Source organism: Anolis carolinensis, chromosome 1, assembly GCF_035594765.1.
Source record: "Anolis carolinensis isolate JA03-04 chromosome 1, rAnoCar3.1.pri, whole genome shotgun sequence".
Taxonomy (NCBI): Eukaryota; Metazoa; Chordata; class Lepidosauria; order Squamata; family Dactyloidae; genus Anolis; species Anolis carolinensis.
The window spans coordinates 87,306,369-87,323,247 of NC_085841.1; the positions used below are offsets into that span (position 1 = coordinate 87,306,369).

The 16,879-nt window shown below is 41.2% G+C and overlaps 1 protein-coding gene across 1 annotated transcript in view; it reads right to left on the reverse strand.

The window, feature by feature from the left end:
• enpp1 (ectonucleotide pyrophosphatase/phosphodiesterase 1) overlaps window positions 1-16,879 on the reverse strand; it is a 52,162-nt gene that overhangs the window by 11,789 nt on the left and 23,494 nt on the right. The window contains exons 7-16 of the mRNA XM_008122381.3: window positions 15,601-15,680; window positions 13,271-13,390; window positions 12,685-12,794; window positions 12,339-12,404; window positions 5,376-5,448; window positions 4,633-4,741; window positions 3,365-3,496; window positions 1,718-1,749; window positions 982-1,109; window positions 426-495 (exon numbers count right to left, since the gene is read on the reverse strand). Coding sequence (XP_008120588.1) covers window positions 426-495; window positions 982-1,109; window positions 1,718-1,749; window positions 3,365-3,496; window positions 4,633-4,741; window positions 5,376-5,448; window positions 12,339-12,404; window positions 12,685-12,794; window positions 13,271-13,390; window positions 15,601-15,680 — 920 coding nt within the window. The remainder of the gene's footprint in view (window positions 1-425; window positions 496-981; window positions 1,110-1,717; window positions 1,750-3,364; window positions 3,497-4,632; window positions 4,742-5,375; window positions 5,449-12,338; window positions 12,405-12,684; window positions 12,795-13,270; window positions 13,391-15,600; window positions 15,681-16,879) is intronic.

Here is a 16,879-nt window from a genome sequence, read left to right on the forward strand (position 1 = left end):
AATAAACCCAATATTTCCTCTTTTGTACATCTATATAGCATATAGGCCAGGTGTGGGAAAGTATGGCCATACTAATACTACCAATCCCATTGGCCCTACCCAGCATAGCCAACATGGAGGTGTAATCCAAAGTAACCAAAAGACCTTTTCAGCTTGGAAAAGTTGGTAAACAACACAGGCCCGAATTTGGATGGCCATCTGTCAGGGGTGCTTTGAATGCGATTTCCTGCTTCTTGGCAGGGGGTTGGACTGGATGGCCCGTGAGGTCTCTTCCAACTCTACTATTCTATGATTCTATAATTCTAAGCTGATACAAGAAGCTGTATTGCTCACAATAGAAATTGCTCAAGAAACATGGAACAAAAATGATGGAATGAACAAGACCTCAGCATCTCACCTAGGCTTGGGAGCATTGTTCTATTTACCTGCATATTTGGAAAAACATTGTCTGATCCATGGAATCCACCAGTGCAATACTTGAGTTCAGAGGGCATCCTGGAAAAACACAGCCATAAATACATAATTATTCCAGATAGAATGTATTGTAGAAGACTAAGGTAACCTGTTCCTATCTTGCATTTCTCTTTCATATAACAGGCCTCTCACCACTAGCCACAGCTCCTCTTCCAAATTCATTCCCATTTCTCAGTAATTACAATGCTACATTTCACTTCCTGCACCGACTTCCCACCTTCTTTCATGCTCAACCCTAACTTGCTTTTCTGTCCTTTAATGCTGTGTTGAAAATAATAGACTTCTATGTGTTTTTGGAATGTATCTTCCAGCATTACCTACTATTGGCTATGTTGGTCATAACTGATAGGACTTTGAATCCAACAATATTCAGAGGATCACATCTTTTTCAACCCTGCCTCAAAATAATCCTAGACTGAAAAATTCCTGTGTAAATCCAGGCACTGTCCAGGCAAGGTTGCAAAAATCTACACTTTTGTAATGAGGGATAAAGGAACACTGACTTACCGAGCAAGTTGCCACTGCTGATCCATGTAAAAGTGTACAGGTTCAATACGGTCGTTCTTGGCATAATGAAATCGTTTGGGAAGCATCTGCTTCATGTATGCCTTGAAAGGCTGGTCTGGAGCCACACACTGAAACGTTGAAATTAAAGTCCGTGTTTAATCCCAATGTTGGTCTGTTTCCCTGATCTATTGCTTCTGCTCCTTTTTCTCTCCTCTCCTTTGTGACCTACAAAGTGACTTTGGGGTCCCCTCCCCTCTCTCACACACATAGAAGCATGCCACACACCCAAAGCACCATAAGAGCTATTTCCATTTTCACATTATCTTAGTTCCTTCTTTTTGGAGGAGTGGTATGGGATCTTACATGGGCTACTGTGTCTGTCTGTGGGGGCTTCTTGCAGCTGACCACCAACCTGCTCAGAATACCAGTGTCAATCATGTTTTCAGCAACATGGGGTTTTACAATGGAGAAACCGTTTCTCTGTATCAAGGGTGTTGTTTGTGTGTATGTCAAGTGGTGAGAATATGTAAGCTGTTAACACATTCTAGGAAATTCTGACCTATACCCAATTATTAGTTTTGATTAGAGTACAACGTACCTAGATGTTACTAGTTCAATAAGTCTACTCTAATTAGAATTAACAGGATTTACACCTCTGTATCTGATAAAAAACAATTCAGTGGTAGAAATAAAATGTTGTAAGCCATGAAAGGCAGACAGTGATGACAGTACTTACACTAAGTTTTCTGACAATGCCTTCATAATCAACTAGAAGAGTTAGATGAAAGAATTAGTTACCTAAAGGTTAAAATAAAAAATAAAAATGAAGCATTTCCTAATAAGTAAGGGTAACTTAAATATAAAATATATCATAGTCTTTATCATGTAAAAAGTCCTTTATCTTTCAAGTTAACGCTTATCTTAAAACACCAAAGATGTAACAGGCCAGAATAGATCCTACCTAGCTGGGATGGCTAAAAACTCTCCCACTTATGTTAAATGCACAAGTTTTAAAGAGAAACCAGAAATATCTAAATAAATATACTGTCATTTCTCTAGAAACTATACAAGATTTTAACTCAAAAGGTATTTTCTAAAGGACAATTGATTTAACTAAGCTGAGCTGTAACAGTAGGCTGGAAAAAAATAAAAGGGCAATATTTATTTATTTTATTTTATTTCCTCCTTTCTGGTTTTTCTTTCTCACAGAAATGAATCCTTGCTAATAAGTACATATTCAGTTAAGTAAAACTACATTAATTCAAAATTTAGATAATACTGTACATCATCTCTAAGATTAGACTGTAAGACTAAGGCTAGGTAACTAACATTAACAATTGCAAACTATTAATGTGAAGCACTATGTACACTAATGACACTACATAAATAAAGCAGCAGCAACAAGAGGAAATAAAATCCAAACAACCACAATTCAGGGAGATTATGCTAATGCAATCTCAAGTGTTTCACCAAATGCAACCTAAATGACATCACCTGTGCACACAAAAAAGCTATCAGCAGGTTTGGTATTACCAAACATTTGCAATAATATAATACTATTAAATTGCATATATTAAAATACCCAAAACAAAGACTGACACTGCTACTAATAAAATTTAAAGTTAGAATCCACAGTTTAAAATTGATTCATTTTGTCCTGCTGGGAGATATAGGTCTTCAATTGTGCCTTTAATTTTGAGAACTCATTTAGCAGTCAGGCAGGTCATTCCAAAGTCTTGGGGCAGCCAATGAAAAGATCCTCTGGGTAACAGTTGTCAATCAGGTTCTGGCCAGCTAAAGTAAAAGTCCCCCAGAGGATCAAAGTGTATTGGATGGATTAATTTGGGAGAATGTGATCCTGTAGATAGCCTGTACCCAAACCATGTAGGGCTTTCAAGATTATTACCAACACTTTGTATTTTGCCTAGAAACAAACTGTCAACCAGTGGTATGATTTAAGTATGGGTGTAATAGCCTCACTTCTAAATGTTCCCATAACCAATCAGCCATTCCCAAATTTTGGTCCTCCAGGTGTTTTGGAATCAAGCACCCAGGATTTCTAAAGGTTGGCTTAGCTTCATGGGGCTTCTGGAAATTGAAGTTCAAAACACCAGGAGAGCCAAACTTTTGGAACCACTTATTAAATCATTTCAAGTGCATATACGGGCAATCATTTATTTATTTGTTCAATGTCCATTTAAAAATTCTGTCACAAGATGTCAGAAATCAAGCAATTCCAGCATAGAAGCAGGAAGAAACCTTACATGGGTATTTTGCAACCAACTTCCATAATAAGTAAAGTAGTAACATCATTTCATTCCTTATAGTTTTAAACCAAACAATATACTAATAAGTAGATCAAATTAGTCTAGTGGTTACATACAAGTATAATACTCATCTGGAACTTTTTGGGGTCTCAAGCGAGCTGCAGGGCCAGGTACCACAAACAAATCTTGAACATCATCCATGTATGCATTTAAGTATGCTGCTTTGTTACAGCTGGCTGCTTCCATCCCTTCCAAGGAAAAGAGAAATATTGCTTTTCAAGAAAACAGTAGGAAGTTTCCTCATGCACTGATAACATATAGCTCATCAGGTATAATGACCGGTTAGGGGAGTTTAAGGACTTATGGTCCAAAAAACTAGCCATGCAAGTAGATAAGTTGGACTTGCTTCCACTGAACAGATGATCTAAGATATTGCACAGTATCAGTGAATGATTAGGTAAGTCTCAATTCAATCCATATGCATAGGCACATGGAAACAGGACTCTGTATAAGCATCACCTAAAGGTCCTTAGCCTAATCCAGTGTTCCTCAAACTCTGTTCCTCCAGGTGTTTTTGGACTTCAGGTCCCAGAAATCCCAGCCAATTTACCAGCTAGTAGGAATTGTGGGAGCTGAAGTCCAAAATATATGGAAGAGCACAGTTTGAGAAACACTGGCCTAATCCAACAGTCAGGATTGTAGCTGAATAGCTCCAACTGCAAAATGTGCAGTAAGGTTGCTCATACTTTAGCAGGGTAAGCAACGCTTAAAATTTTGTTCTTTACAAGTGCTTGGTGTTAGTATTAACTATACAAGTAAATGTAGATGCAAGTCTCTGAGGTAGCATTAGCAGAAATGGTACCAATCTATGCAATGCTTTACTCCGCCCCAGTCTGTTTATATCACTGATTCCCAACCAAATCCAGTTACTAGCTCAAATGAGAAAAAACCACAAAACAACAAAATTGCACAGGTGTTAACTTACCATTCACCAATAGATTCAATACGTATTGTGCAATTGCGACTAGCAGCTGACTTTAGGCCATCTTTAAATATTTGAAGGGAAGTTATAAATAAAATGGGCTGTGCTAATTTATTGCTACTTCAAAGACTATCACAGAACCCAAAGTATTCAAATTACAAAATATGTATGTGTATCTAATCCACTGGATGGTATGAGCTCTTTAACAGAGGAACAGACTGCCATGAAGGATGGAGGACTCCTTTTATGAAGGCATCTAAACAAAAGTTGGATGGCCACTTTTCAGAAGTGTTTTAGTACTTTATAACTGCAAGGCAGGAGCTGGACCAGATTATCTTTGATGTCCATCCCAACTCTAAGATCCTGTAACTCCATGATTCAATACACATTAAACAGATTTACCATGATCTGCAAGAAGAAGAATATTAATGCAATTATGCAAGTTCATCTCCTTCAGGCCATCCATCAGCAATCCAACAACTTTATCTACTCTTTGTAATGCAAGAATGACCTGTGGAACAAAAATGAAAAGAGGCAAAGAGGTTGACATCTAACATTGGAGCAAAGGGGCAACATCAACTGGTGGGTTTCCTGATGCTGGTGGAAATCATCAAGCAGTGAAAGATGGAGAGACAGCTTCTCCAAAGTCTGCTCTAAGAGATGGAAGACCCTTCAGGTCTCATCGAAAGTGCCATGTGGGGCTGCAGAAGCTGCAGAGTCCCCTCTAATTGCTCCCTTCCTTCCTGTACTGGAGGGGCACCTACTGGATACCACCCACTGTTAAGTGTTTTAACAGAACAGTACTCATATGAAGTAATTTTTGCCCCCGCCCTCTGAACAGCTCCCATAACAATCTATATTGTCTTTCAATCACAATGTCTGTTCATGATACTCTAACACGACTGTGGGTAGTAAATTAGGATGAGGGATCTAGTCTGAAGCTTAGAAAAGTTACTGAAAACAGCCAACGTATTTGCATTAGTAATTACTCTTTTACAACCACTTCTAAAAACACAATCCTAAAACACTAGCATTAGTATTATTTTGGATTTAATTCTTTTTTAAAAAATGCCAGGAAATTTCTCCCTAACATAATCTTACCACTATGCAACTGAATTTGAAAACAAAAGTAATAAGTTACTTACTTCAGAGCTGACTGGTCCATAGACGTGGCCTGAAGAATCTGGTTCTTCTAAATACAGAGTGTAAAAGTGTGGTCTATATCAAACAGCACCAAAATTTTAATATTTTGCATAGATGTTGAAAGAAATAGTAAATATTTATATTCATGTTTGCTTAGCAGGAACAACCATGCATTGACCTATGCAATAAAATATGTGCAATAAAAGTTATGCTTGGTACCAGAAGTATTTTGGGGTTTGGATTTTTTCCCTGAATCATGGAATACTTGTATTTGCCCATATATACATAATAAAATATAATGGTGATGGGACCCACATCTAAACACAAAATCAATTTATGTTTCACATTATACACATATCCCAAAGATAACTTTATACAGTATGTTTGATGATTTTGTGTAAACAAACACAGTTTATGTATACTGAGCAACCAGAAATCAAGGTTTTCATTTTCCCAGCTACCCATCTCATTTCAGCCTTAGACTTTGGTCTGGATCTGGATCGTGGGCACATACTTGAAAAGGAACATAAACTGCAAAGTACATATTCTATGTAGCATGCAGTTTAGCAGTAATGCAGCTACATTACTGGACCTCTTAACATATATTACACAGAGAATAAAGATTCTCAGAATGAAAGCAAGCTTAGTTTGGTGGTGATAATACAGCAGAAAGCAACCTTTACAGATTCAGAGGTCCCATGAAAGGAGTTCTCTTCATAGGATTGTCATGGAACCCAGTTACAGGGCTTTGGTAATTCAGCCCTGTAACTGGGAGTCATAACATAAACAATCCCAGGAGCACCTGGCAGAAGAAGATAGAATATGCCTGGGAACTTGGGGCCGAAAGTATAAACAATTATAATTGGTCTAGTGTGTGAAAATGGTAGTAATGTGATATTTGGGGGTGGGACTTGATGATGATATTTACGTGTGGTGTTACGTAGCATCAAAAGTTATAAAAATAGTTGTATGTAAACATTGGGTCATTCCTGACTTTTCCAAAGTCATGTGTTCTTCAATAAAGATTGGATTTGAGAGCAGCCATCTCTGATCTGCGTTCAGACTGATCCTTTGAAGTGAGCAGGACAATTAAGTCAGGAATACAGTTCTCACCCTCCTGCAAATTTGCAGTGAAGTGATAATGAGCAGGGAAGGAGATCAAAGCCATGACGGAGCAAAGGGGCCTCCGCTGGGAGCTCTGCCGTTGGCAGAAGAGACATTGCAAGCCATAGCTTCCTCTACGGGGTACCCCAAGCCGGACGGCGTGACCCAGAGGATTCCCAGAGGGGGAAGAGGCGTTCCGGCGGCGGCAGAAACCAGTTGGGGATCTGGAGGAAGCATGCCGGAGACCGTGGCCCTGCGGCTATCCATCCTGGAAACTCATTTATCCAGGCTGACGGATACCGTGGGGAGAATAGTGCCAATATTGGAAGAGAATCTCCAAAAAGAGCACATCCGATATGGCGCCGAGAGAGAGCCAAGCAAAGGAGATGATTGGAGTCAGAGGGGACAGCGAGCTTCAACGCAGAGTCCCGCGGTGGCAAGGGACGAGGGAGACGAGGAATATTGGCAAGAGCTTGAGTTCCGGGACAGAATGGCGCGCGAAGTGGAGCGCCAGCAAACTCTGGGAATTCTGAGGCCGCCAACCCCAACAGAGCTCCCAACCCCCCGAATGGGAGTCGGAGTAGAAAGACCACTAGGGCCAGGGATCGGGTCCAGTGGATTAGCAGACGAAGGCGGAGAGCAGCAGGAGACCCAGGAAGAGGAGGAGGATGTGCCGTACGACGGGGAAAGGCGAGATGAGGGGGCTACAGCGAGGCCAGTATGCAGATGGGCGGAAGGGCCGACAGCGGCGGCAGACTTTCAGGAGCCGCGCAGAATGACCACCGGAGTGGGGCGCGGCGTGTTCCAAGGAGCCGCCCGAGGAAACCTGATGCAACCCCTCCCCATGCCTCCCAGACAGCATCAACGGGCCGCAGAATGGATGCCAAGAAGAGAAGATCTCAAACTGGAATACGGAGGGGAATCAGATGAACTGAACTTTTTTCTAATTAGCATCAGAGGATACATGGAAGACAATGCACACACATTCCCCTCCGAAGCAAGCAGGGTTCGAGCCATCGGCAACACACTAAAGCGAGGAGCAGCAAGCTGGTACGTGCAACTCCACGCCAGACACGACCCATGCCTGAGGTCAGTACCCCGCTTCCTCGCCGCACTGGAAAACCGGTTCAGAGACCGGCTAGAGCAATTGAGGGCTCGAGACCAGCTGAAAGGAATAAAGCAGAGGGACAAAACAGTGCCCGAGTACGCTGAGGAATTCCTTCACCTCGCGGAAAGGGTACCAGAATGGTCTGAAGTGACCAAAGTGGAGTTATTTAAAGAGGGACTGCGCCCCGAGATTTTCAGCTGGGCAGCGCACAGAGACGACCCCGAAACGCTCCAGGGATGGATTCAACTAGCGGGGCGCGTCGAATCCACCCTGGCCCAAGTAAAGCGCTTCAGGAGCGGCAGCGGCCAGCAAAGACCGGTGGCGAGGGGTCGAGGAGAAACGAGGAAGCAGGAAAGACCCGGAGGGAGGCCGGGGATTCCCTCCAGAGGAGACGACAACAAACCTAAACCGGGATGCTTTGTATGTGGGAAGACGGGCCATCGAGCAGCAGAATGCTGGGCCCGGAAGGGGGAGCCGCCAAAAGCCCCAAAGCCCAAGCCAGCAACCGGGAGGCGCGCGGAAGAGGAGGTGCAGGCCCCAGAATCTTCAGAAAAACTGGTGAGTCGGGACAACCGCATGATAGTAGTGCCAATCTGCCTCTCAGGGCTAGAAAATCGGGCCACCTGCAAGGCATTTGTGGATTGTGGGTGTTCTAGAAATATTATAACCCCGGAGTTAGCAGGAGCGCTGAAATGCCAGCAGATGGCGCTTGACTCCCCAATTGCATTTTCGCAGCTAGATGGATCAGTCGCTGCTGGGGAAGTATCTACAAAGGAAATACGAGGAATCCCATGTAAAATAGGCAAATGGGAAGGAAGAATATCCTTTGTGATAGCCCCTATTGCCACATACCACGTAATATTAGGGATACCATGGCTCGAACAGGCAAATCCTGAAGTAGATTGGAGAGGAAAAAGCCTAGCATTCAAAGAACAGAAGATGCAATGGGAGATAAGCAAAATTGCAGAAGAGGAGGACGAGGGAGATGAAGAAGGTGAAATAGACCCACAGCTATTGCCACCTGAATACAGAGATTTTGTGGATGTGTTCAATCAGAAAGAGGCGAGTAAATTACCCCCCAAAAGGAATGTAGAAGTAGAAATTGAAATAACCCCAGGAGCAAACTTACCAAAACCAAAAGTGTATCCCATGTCTGTGCAGGAAAAGGAGGAATTGAGGAAATACATTGATAAAAACCTGGCGCGAGGCTTCATTAAGCCATCCAATTCTCCTCTCGGGGCCCCAGTGTTATTCAGGAGAAAGAAAGACAACTCCCTGAGATTGTGCATTGATTATCGAAATTTAAATGCAATTACTAAGGACAATAAATACCCTATGCCATTAGTAAAGGATTTAATTACCGTATTAAAGAAAGGGAGCATATTTACTAAACTTGATTTAATTGAAGCATATCATAAATTAAGGATCAAACCGGAGGATACTTGGAAAACTGCATTTTCCTGCGCATTCGGCCATTTTGAATATAAAATTTTGCCTTTCGGTTTAAAAAATGGAGGCAGCTGCTTTATGCAACTTATAAATGAAATACTGCACCCATTGTTGTACAGAGGGGTATTCATATTTCTTGATGATATCTTGATTGTGACTGAAGATAAGGAAAAGCACGTGAAATTGGTCCGGGAAGTTTTGCAGAGACTAAGAGAAGCAAAGCTGTACGCCAAACTGTCCAAATGTGAATTTAATAAAACTCAAATTGACTTTCTGGGGTATCGGATATCTCCAGAAGGGTTAGCTATGGATCCAGCTAAAGTATCAGATGTAAAAGAATGGGGAGTGCCTCAAACAAGGAGGCAATTGCAATCGTTTCTGGGGTTTGCAAATTTTTATAGATCCTTCATAAAAGGCTTCGCGCAAATAACCGCACCCCTTACTGAACTTTTAAAAACAAAAGGGAAAGGAGAGACAGCAAAAGTAAAAGCTCCTGGCGCCAAACTAAGTTGGACGCCAGAATGCCAAAAGGCATTTGAAACCCTAAAAGAATGCTTCACAGAAGGACCCATTCTAAAACACCCCGATATCAGGAGCCCTTTCATAATCCATTGCGATGCCTCAGACTGTGCGTATGGGGCAGTACTATTGCAAAAGGATCAAAATGGGAACTTAAAACCCTGTGGATATTTGTCCCGGAAGTTCAGCGAAACTGAAAAATGTTGGCCGATATGGGAAAAAGAGGCACTAGCCATATTAAAAGCCTTAGAATGCTGGCGACACTTTCTCGAAGGAAGCGGAATCCCATTTGAAATTTGGTCTGACCATAAGAACCTCCAGTATTTAAAGTCCCCTCGAAAATTGTCCCCCAAACAGATTAGATGGGCACAATACTTCAGCAGGTTCGATTTCCAATTAAAGTTTTTTCAGGGGAAGCAGAATGTCTTGGCAGATGCTCTTTCACGCATGCCTCAACACGAAGGAATACCCACAGCAAAAGAGGGAACAATATTCTCTGACAAACAATGGGGTTTAGCTGTCAGAACAAGAGCACAAACCCAAAAGGAGAACACTGCTATGGTTGAACTCGACGGAAAAGATAATTGGGGAAACGAGCTGAAACAGTCTTATGAAGGAGACCAGTGGATCGCATCCAATGCAGAACAGGGGGAGCAGAAGGGGGGATTTTGGTTTGTGAACAAGAAACTGTATATCCCAGCAACATTAAGGATCAAGATTTTGCATCGTTTTCACAACAACCAGAGCGCTGGTCATACAGGAATTACAAAAACAACAAAAGCAATAGCAAAACATTGCTGGTGGCCAGGGATGAGGAAGGACATAAAAAATTATGTTGTTCAATGTGATGATTGTGCCAGAAATAAATCGAGAGGAGGGAAGCCAATGGGATTATTACAAACAGTAGCAGAACCTACCAGACCTTGGGAATGTGTAGCTATGGACTTTGTGGGGGAACTACCGGTTAGCAAAGGACATCGTTATATTTGGACGGTATTGGACCTGTTTTCTAAACAGGCCCACTTTATAGCACTGACGAAACTACCATCAGCCGAGAAACTAGCTGAATTGTACATAAACCACATTTACAAACTGCATGGATGTCCCAGTAGAGTGGTCAGTGACAGAGGAGTACAATTCACAGCAAAATTTTGGGAAAAATTCCTAGAAATGCTAGGAGCAGAAAGGAGTTTAAGTTCTGCTTTTCACCCCATGACAAATGGGGCGGTAGAACGTACTCAGCAGACACTTGGGCAGTTCCTTCGAATGTACTCTAACATGAGACAAAATGACTGGTCTCGGTGGTTGGCTTTTGCAGAACTAGCTTTTAATTCGACTATACATTCAGCAACAAATAAAACCCCCTTTGAAGTAGTTTACGGGTATGAAATACAGCCTCTGCCCCAGCTGCCAAGATGGACAGAGAATGAGGGAACAGAGGCAGGGAAATGGAAAGCGCAAATGATGGAATGCTGGAGTCAAGTGACTGCATCCTTAAAGGAAGCACATAAAAAGTATAAAGTATTCGCAGACAGAAAGAGGGTGGAAGGTGATAAATTGGAGAAAGGAGATTTAGTGTGGCTAAGTACCCAAAACATCAAACTGGGGCTACCTTCGAAAAAATTGGGCCCTAAATATATTGGACCATTTAGAATACAGGGTGTTATCAACGAGGTGACTTTCCAGTTGGCATTGCCAAAAAGTTTAGGGAAAATACACCCTGTATTCCATCGTAGCTTACTGAAAAAATATATGGGTACTTTGGACAAAATGGACACATAGAATTATTGTTTTGTTTCAGACTTGTGATGAAAGAAGAACCGAAGAGGAGGACGAAGAAAAGGAGGGCACCATGTCATGGAACCCAGTTACAGGGCTTTGGTAATTCAGCCCTGTAACTGGGAGTCATAACATAAACAATCCCAGGAGCACCTGGCAGAAGAAGATAGAATATGCCTGGGAACTTGGGGCCGAAAGTATAAACAATTATAATTGGTCTAGTGTGTGAAAATGGTAGTAATGTGATATTTGGGGGTGGGACTTGATGATGATATTTACGTGTGGTGTTACGTAGCATCAAAAGTTATAAAAATAGTTGTATGTAAACATTGGGTCATTCCTGACTTTTCCAAAGTCATGTGTTCTTCAATAAAGATTGGATTTGAGAGCAGCCATCTCTGATCTGCGTTCAGACTGATCCTTTGAAGTGAGCAGGACAGGATGCTTCTGCTGTACAACAAAAGTAGGCAGTTTTCACCAATTCTGCCTTCCCTCTTCAGTCACTAGTTGTCCCCGTAATTCATTCTGGACAATTGGAGGAGCATTTTGTTGCAGAAGAAAGGGTTCGCCAACAAAAATTAGGGTTAATTTTTGTCCATTCACAGAAGAACATCTGAATCAACACTGAGTAGTGTATCCAGTTTTGAATTTATATAACAGGACAGGCAACATGACCTGAAGGCTGCATGGATTGTCAGTTGTTGATATTTGCAGCCACCCTCCTCTTCTACCACTGAAATTGGTAGCCCTGCCAAAAAAAAGCATCACTATTTCTTTCAAACAGGATATGTTATTCCCTGCCATCTTATTTACCAAAAGCTGTCCTGACATACATCTCTGTTTGTAAACAAGATGCATAGGGAGCATATATCTTGTTGAAAGGAGAATCTTTCCTGTTGCCACCATGGTAGTGGCACTGGTGACAACAGTTGGGGTTTAGGAAAAATTCCCAGAAATAGCCCCTATCTTTCTAATCACAAGTATAACTCTAAAATGTCATACTTACTTTTTCTCTTCTGGTAACTGTAACCAACTAAGAAAGGTTACCACTCTTTCTTCAAATGGTATTGATCTATATCAGAAAACACAATTAAAAAGTCAAAATGTTGTATAGCAGTTTCATGCTATTTTAATGCCGGTTTAACACCTAAATTTGATAAAGTGGCACTACCAAAAGATTTTCTTGGAAAAAATGATAGTGTTGCACCACATGAATGGGGCAGTGAGTGGAGTAGCTGTCCTAAATGTATCCTCCCAATGAAGTGAGCATGGAGATGTTAGACTATTAGCAAAAGCAGAATTTCTTTGGTTCAGTTTTGATTGCTACAGTTCATTAGCTGCCAAAAACTTACCCATTGTATAATTTATAGATGTTTGGAAAAGTTCCATTAACATCAACATCTGAAGCAGGCCAGAAGAAGGTAGCAGATTTGAGTCCTTGATACATGGCTGTCAGCCAAATCTGTACAAAGAGAGAAATACCAGTTGCGAGTCTGACTGGGTTTATGCAAATAATAACAATCTCACAGTTTCGATAAAAATTGGCTCAAACCACCCCCACTCACCCCATTGCCTTAAAGAACTTCTAAAATCAAAATTATAAGTGCTGTTAATCACTGTTTATTTCAATTTTGGCAGATTTTCAACTGATTTTGATGTTTCTGGCACGTTTCCAAGCTATTTGGTAAGGCTGTAGAAGCAAAACCACTGAATTCTGCAGTGGTTTTGAGGTGTTTGGGAAAGTAAAAACTCACCTATTTTTATTTAAAAAATAATAAAGCTATCCCAGGGGTTTGAAATCATTTTAGGAGCAACACTTTTCCCATTCCGATCTAAACTACCTTTGTTCCCCTTGAATCAGGTAAAACAAATGTTTAGAGTTTCACTTTATTCTGTATGCATTCGTATGTCATGGCAAGATGTAAAATTACGACTTACTGGCTGTCCTTGGTACCACTGGGGCATAAACTTCTCCTTGTTTCTGAGTGTGAAATAAGCATTTCTCTTTGGGTCATACATTTTGTTATCCACTAGACCATGAGATTCTGGGTAAAGGCCCTGCAAAAAAGGTATACTTATTTCATACATATCAACATTTGCCAAAATCCTCTCCTATAATTACGAAAGAATAATCTAGAGTTATGCAAATGTACTTGTTATGTCTTCATGACTCCTAGGGACTGTGAAAGTTCCCAATTCCTGTCTTACCACTGTGATTGGGGGGGGGGGGGGTCTGTTCCCCGGGAAGAAGCTGAATGACAATCCAAGCCCACCTCATGCAAGTAATCACCCGCATGAAGGAAAATTGCAATAGGGGCCCTGCTTTTTGCATCAGAGATTGCTTAGAGGAGGGGGTGGGATCATGACCCAGCTAATGTATTTCATTGCATAAAAATCATACTGCCCCCTGCCATTTGAGGGGGCACAACTATTGTGCACGGTAAAGAAATCCCCATTTGAGGGGCTTTTTTAACTGCATAATAGTCAAAATGAGGGTGCAGCCATGTGGGTGTGTGGGCCCTCAAATGAAGCACTCATACAATGATACTCTACTCACAGTGGCACTACCAAGCACCCACACGGGTGTACCCTCAAGGGGGACAACCGTGCAAGTGGGTGATGGTTGACCCACCCATGTAGCTGCCCCCTTGCCTAAAGGGAAGTCACACTCTTAGTTCATTCACCCAGGAGAGTAAACTATGAGTAAGACTAATATGTGGGGGAAAGGGGGTGCAACTATTATGTAGTAGAGCAGTGGTTCTCAACATTGGGTCCCAAGAAGTTTTTGGCCTTCAATTTCCAGAAATCCTAACAGCTAGTAAACTGGCTGGGATTTCTGGGAGTTGTAGACCAAAAACCTCTGGGGACCCCATGTTGAGGGCCACTGCAATAGAGACTATTGTGCGATGAAATACAGTATTTCCAGAGTACAGGTTAAGTCTCTCTTATCTAGAATTCAAAATATTTCCCTTTGCTGATATCAAGAGAGAATACACAAAGAAGCAGAGAAGCAGAAGAGATGAGACAGGGAGGTGGATTGGAGCTTGGAAATATGACCAGCCTTCTTAGGGGCCGGGCTGTGGCACAGCTGGCTAGTAACCAGCTGCTATAAATCACTACTGACCGAGAGGTCATGAGTTCGAAGCCCGGGTCGGGTTAAGCCTCCGACCATTAATAGCCCCGGCTTGCTGTTGACCTATGCAGCCCTGAAAGACAGTTGCATCTGTCAATTAGGGAAATTTAGGGACGCTTTATGCGGGAGGCTAATTTACAACACCATAAAACTGCCAGCAAAACACGAGGAAAGGAATGAGGAAGTACAGCCACTACTGGACAGTGAAGCAACAGCTCCCCCTGTGGCCGGAATCGTGAAGCTGGAAAAATTTTAAAATGCCTCTGAGTCTGTGTAATGTATGTTGTTTGTCTGTTGGCATTGAATGTTTGCCATATATGTGTTCATTGTAATCCGCCCTGAGTCCCCTTTGGGGTGAGAAGGGCGGAATATAAATACTGTAAATTAATTAATTAATTAATTAATAAGGTGGCAATAGAAGTTAGGTCAATTGCCATATCCCTGAAGTTGCTCACTACCACTGCCAATCACAGGGCATCAGCTTCTGTGGGATGAATAAATGAGCACATGTACTCAGTGCTACCGATCACCATATACTGGATGTACAGAACTCATTGCTATCTTTGCTGCTGCCCTAAGCTAAAGTCTCCTAAGGAAATCCCAGCATTTAGTATTTTTGGTATCCACTGGGAGTCCTAGAATCAATCCCTGCCCCCAGATAGCAAGGGCCACTTTATTTCACAATAAATTTTTTTGCAGTGATTATTCCAATTTTGTGCAACAACTCCCCAAATAATTGCAGAGTTCCAAATAGCTTCAGATATTATCCCCATCCCCAAGTTAATATTATTTCTTATTTATTTCATTTATTTCATTTGATGTATATTCTTCACTTCTCTCAATATTGGACACAAGAAAGCATATAAAGATTAAAACAAGACAGAATGAATAGCTAGATTATTAAAAATAGAATGCAAATTAAACAAATAATCATATTAAAAAACCATTATGTATGAAATCACCTAAAATATTACAGTGTAGAGATAAACATACAGCACATCCTACTCCTATAGAGATCCAATTAATCATGAAATAAAAATTTAAATTAAAAAAATCTTTTGTATGCCAGTGAAAGGAAATCAAAATGAAATTTAATAAAATCCATATTATTTGAGTATTCAAAATATATTCTTACCGTGACAATGCTGTAATGATTGGGAAATGTTTTTGAGGGATACACTGGTCTCATGTTACGAGCGTATGTTCCACATTTCCCTGGTGGTGGACAAAAATAAAACGAGATATGTAGTTTAACAAGATCATATAACTGTCGCTGTTATTATTATATGACTTCAAATCATTTGTGATTAATGGCAGCCCTGTATCCTTTTGCAGGCGGGTCTGCTGGGACTCAACCAAGAAGCTGCATCACTAAACCATCTGGGAAGGAACATGTGGTCCTCCAGCCCTTATCTCACATCCAGATGTGTTTTAAGTGACTTCCATACAGCAATTTGCTTGTGTCAAATGACCCTCATACACATGAACAAAGAAATAATTACACAGGAAATTATCACATTCTTTTTTGTCACTTTGGGAATGCAGCTGTTGAAAAAGAACCCTGCCTCTTCTGGTATTTGGTTTAAGAGAACCACACATTACTAGCATGATAAATCGGGTATTTAAAAATCTGAAGAAAAAGCTTTAAAGGCATCCATTTATTTCTTTTAGTTTTTTGTAAAAAAACAAAAACAAAACAAAGTCCATTCTCATTACCCTATCATATTGGGTAATAACAACCCAGGACAATTTTACACTGCAGAGTTATAGCACAATTAGTGATTCCACTTTTACTACAAATCCTGGGGTTTGCAGTTTGGACAGAGAAAACAGTTCTAAATACCTCTCACTAAATTGCAAATCCCAGGGTTCCATATGGTGGTGCCTGAATCCTTTTTCCAGAAACCCTTGAGAAAGATGTTGATAAGCCTATGTTTAGGTCTCATGACCTTTCTCCTTAACTTCACCTCCCTTTTTCATACAACAGGCTTTCAAGATTAAGCCAAATAAGACAACAATAAATAAGAAATGAAAGAAGTACAACTTATCTATCTAGGGCAACGTTTCTCAACCTGGGGTCAAGACCCCTGGGGGAAGTTGTGAGGGGGTTCAGAGAGGTCGCCAAAGACCAGTTTTTTCTGTTGGTCATGGGGGTTCTGTGTGGGAAGTTTGGCCCAATTTGATTGTTGGTGGCATTCAAGGGACTCTTTGATTGTAGGTATACATTCCAGCAACTACAACTCCCAAATGTGAAGATCTATTTTTCCCAAACTCCACCAGTATTCAAATTTGGGCATATTGAGTATTCATGCCAAGTTTGTTCCATATCCATCATTGTTTGAGTCTACAGTGCTCTCTGGATGTAGATGAACTACAACTCCAAAACACAAGGTCAAAGCCCACTAAATTCTTCC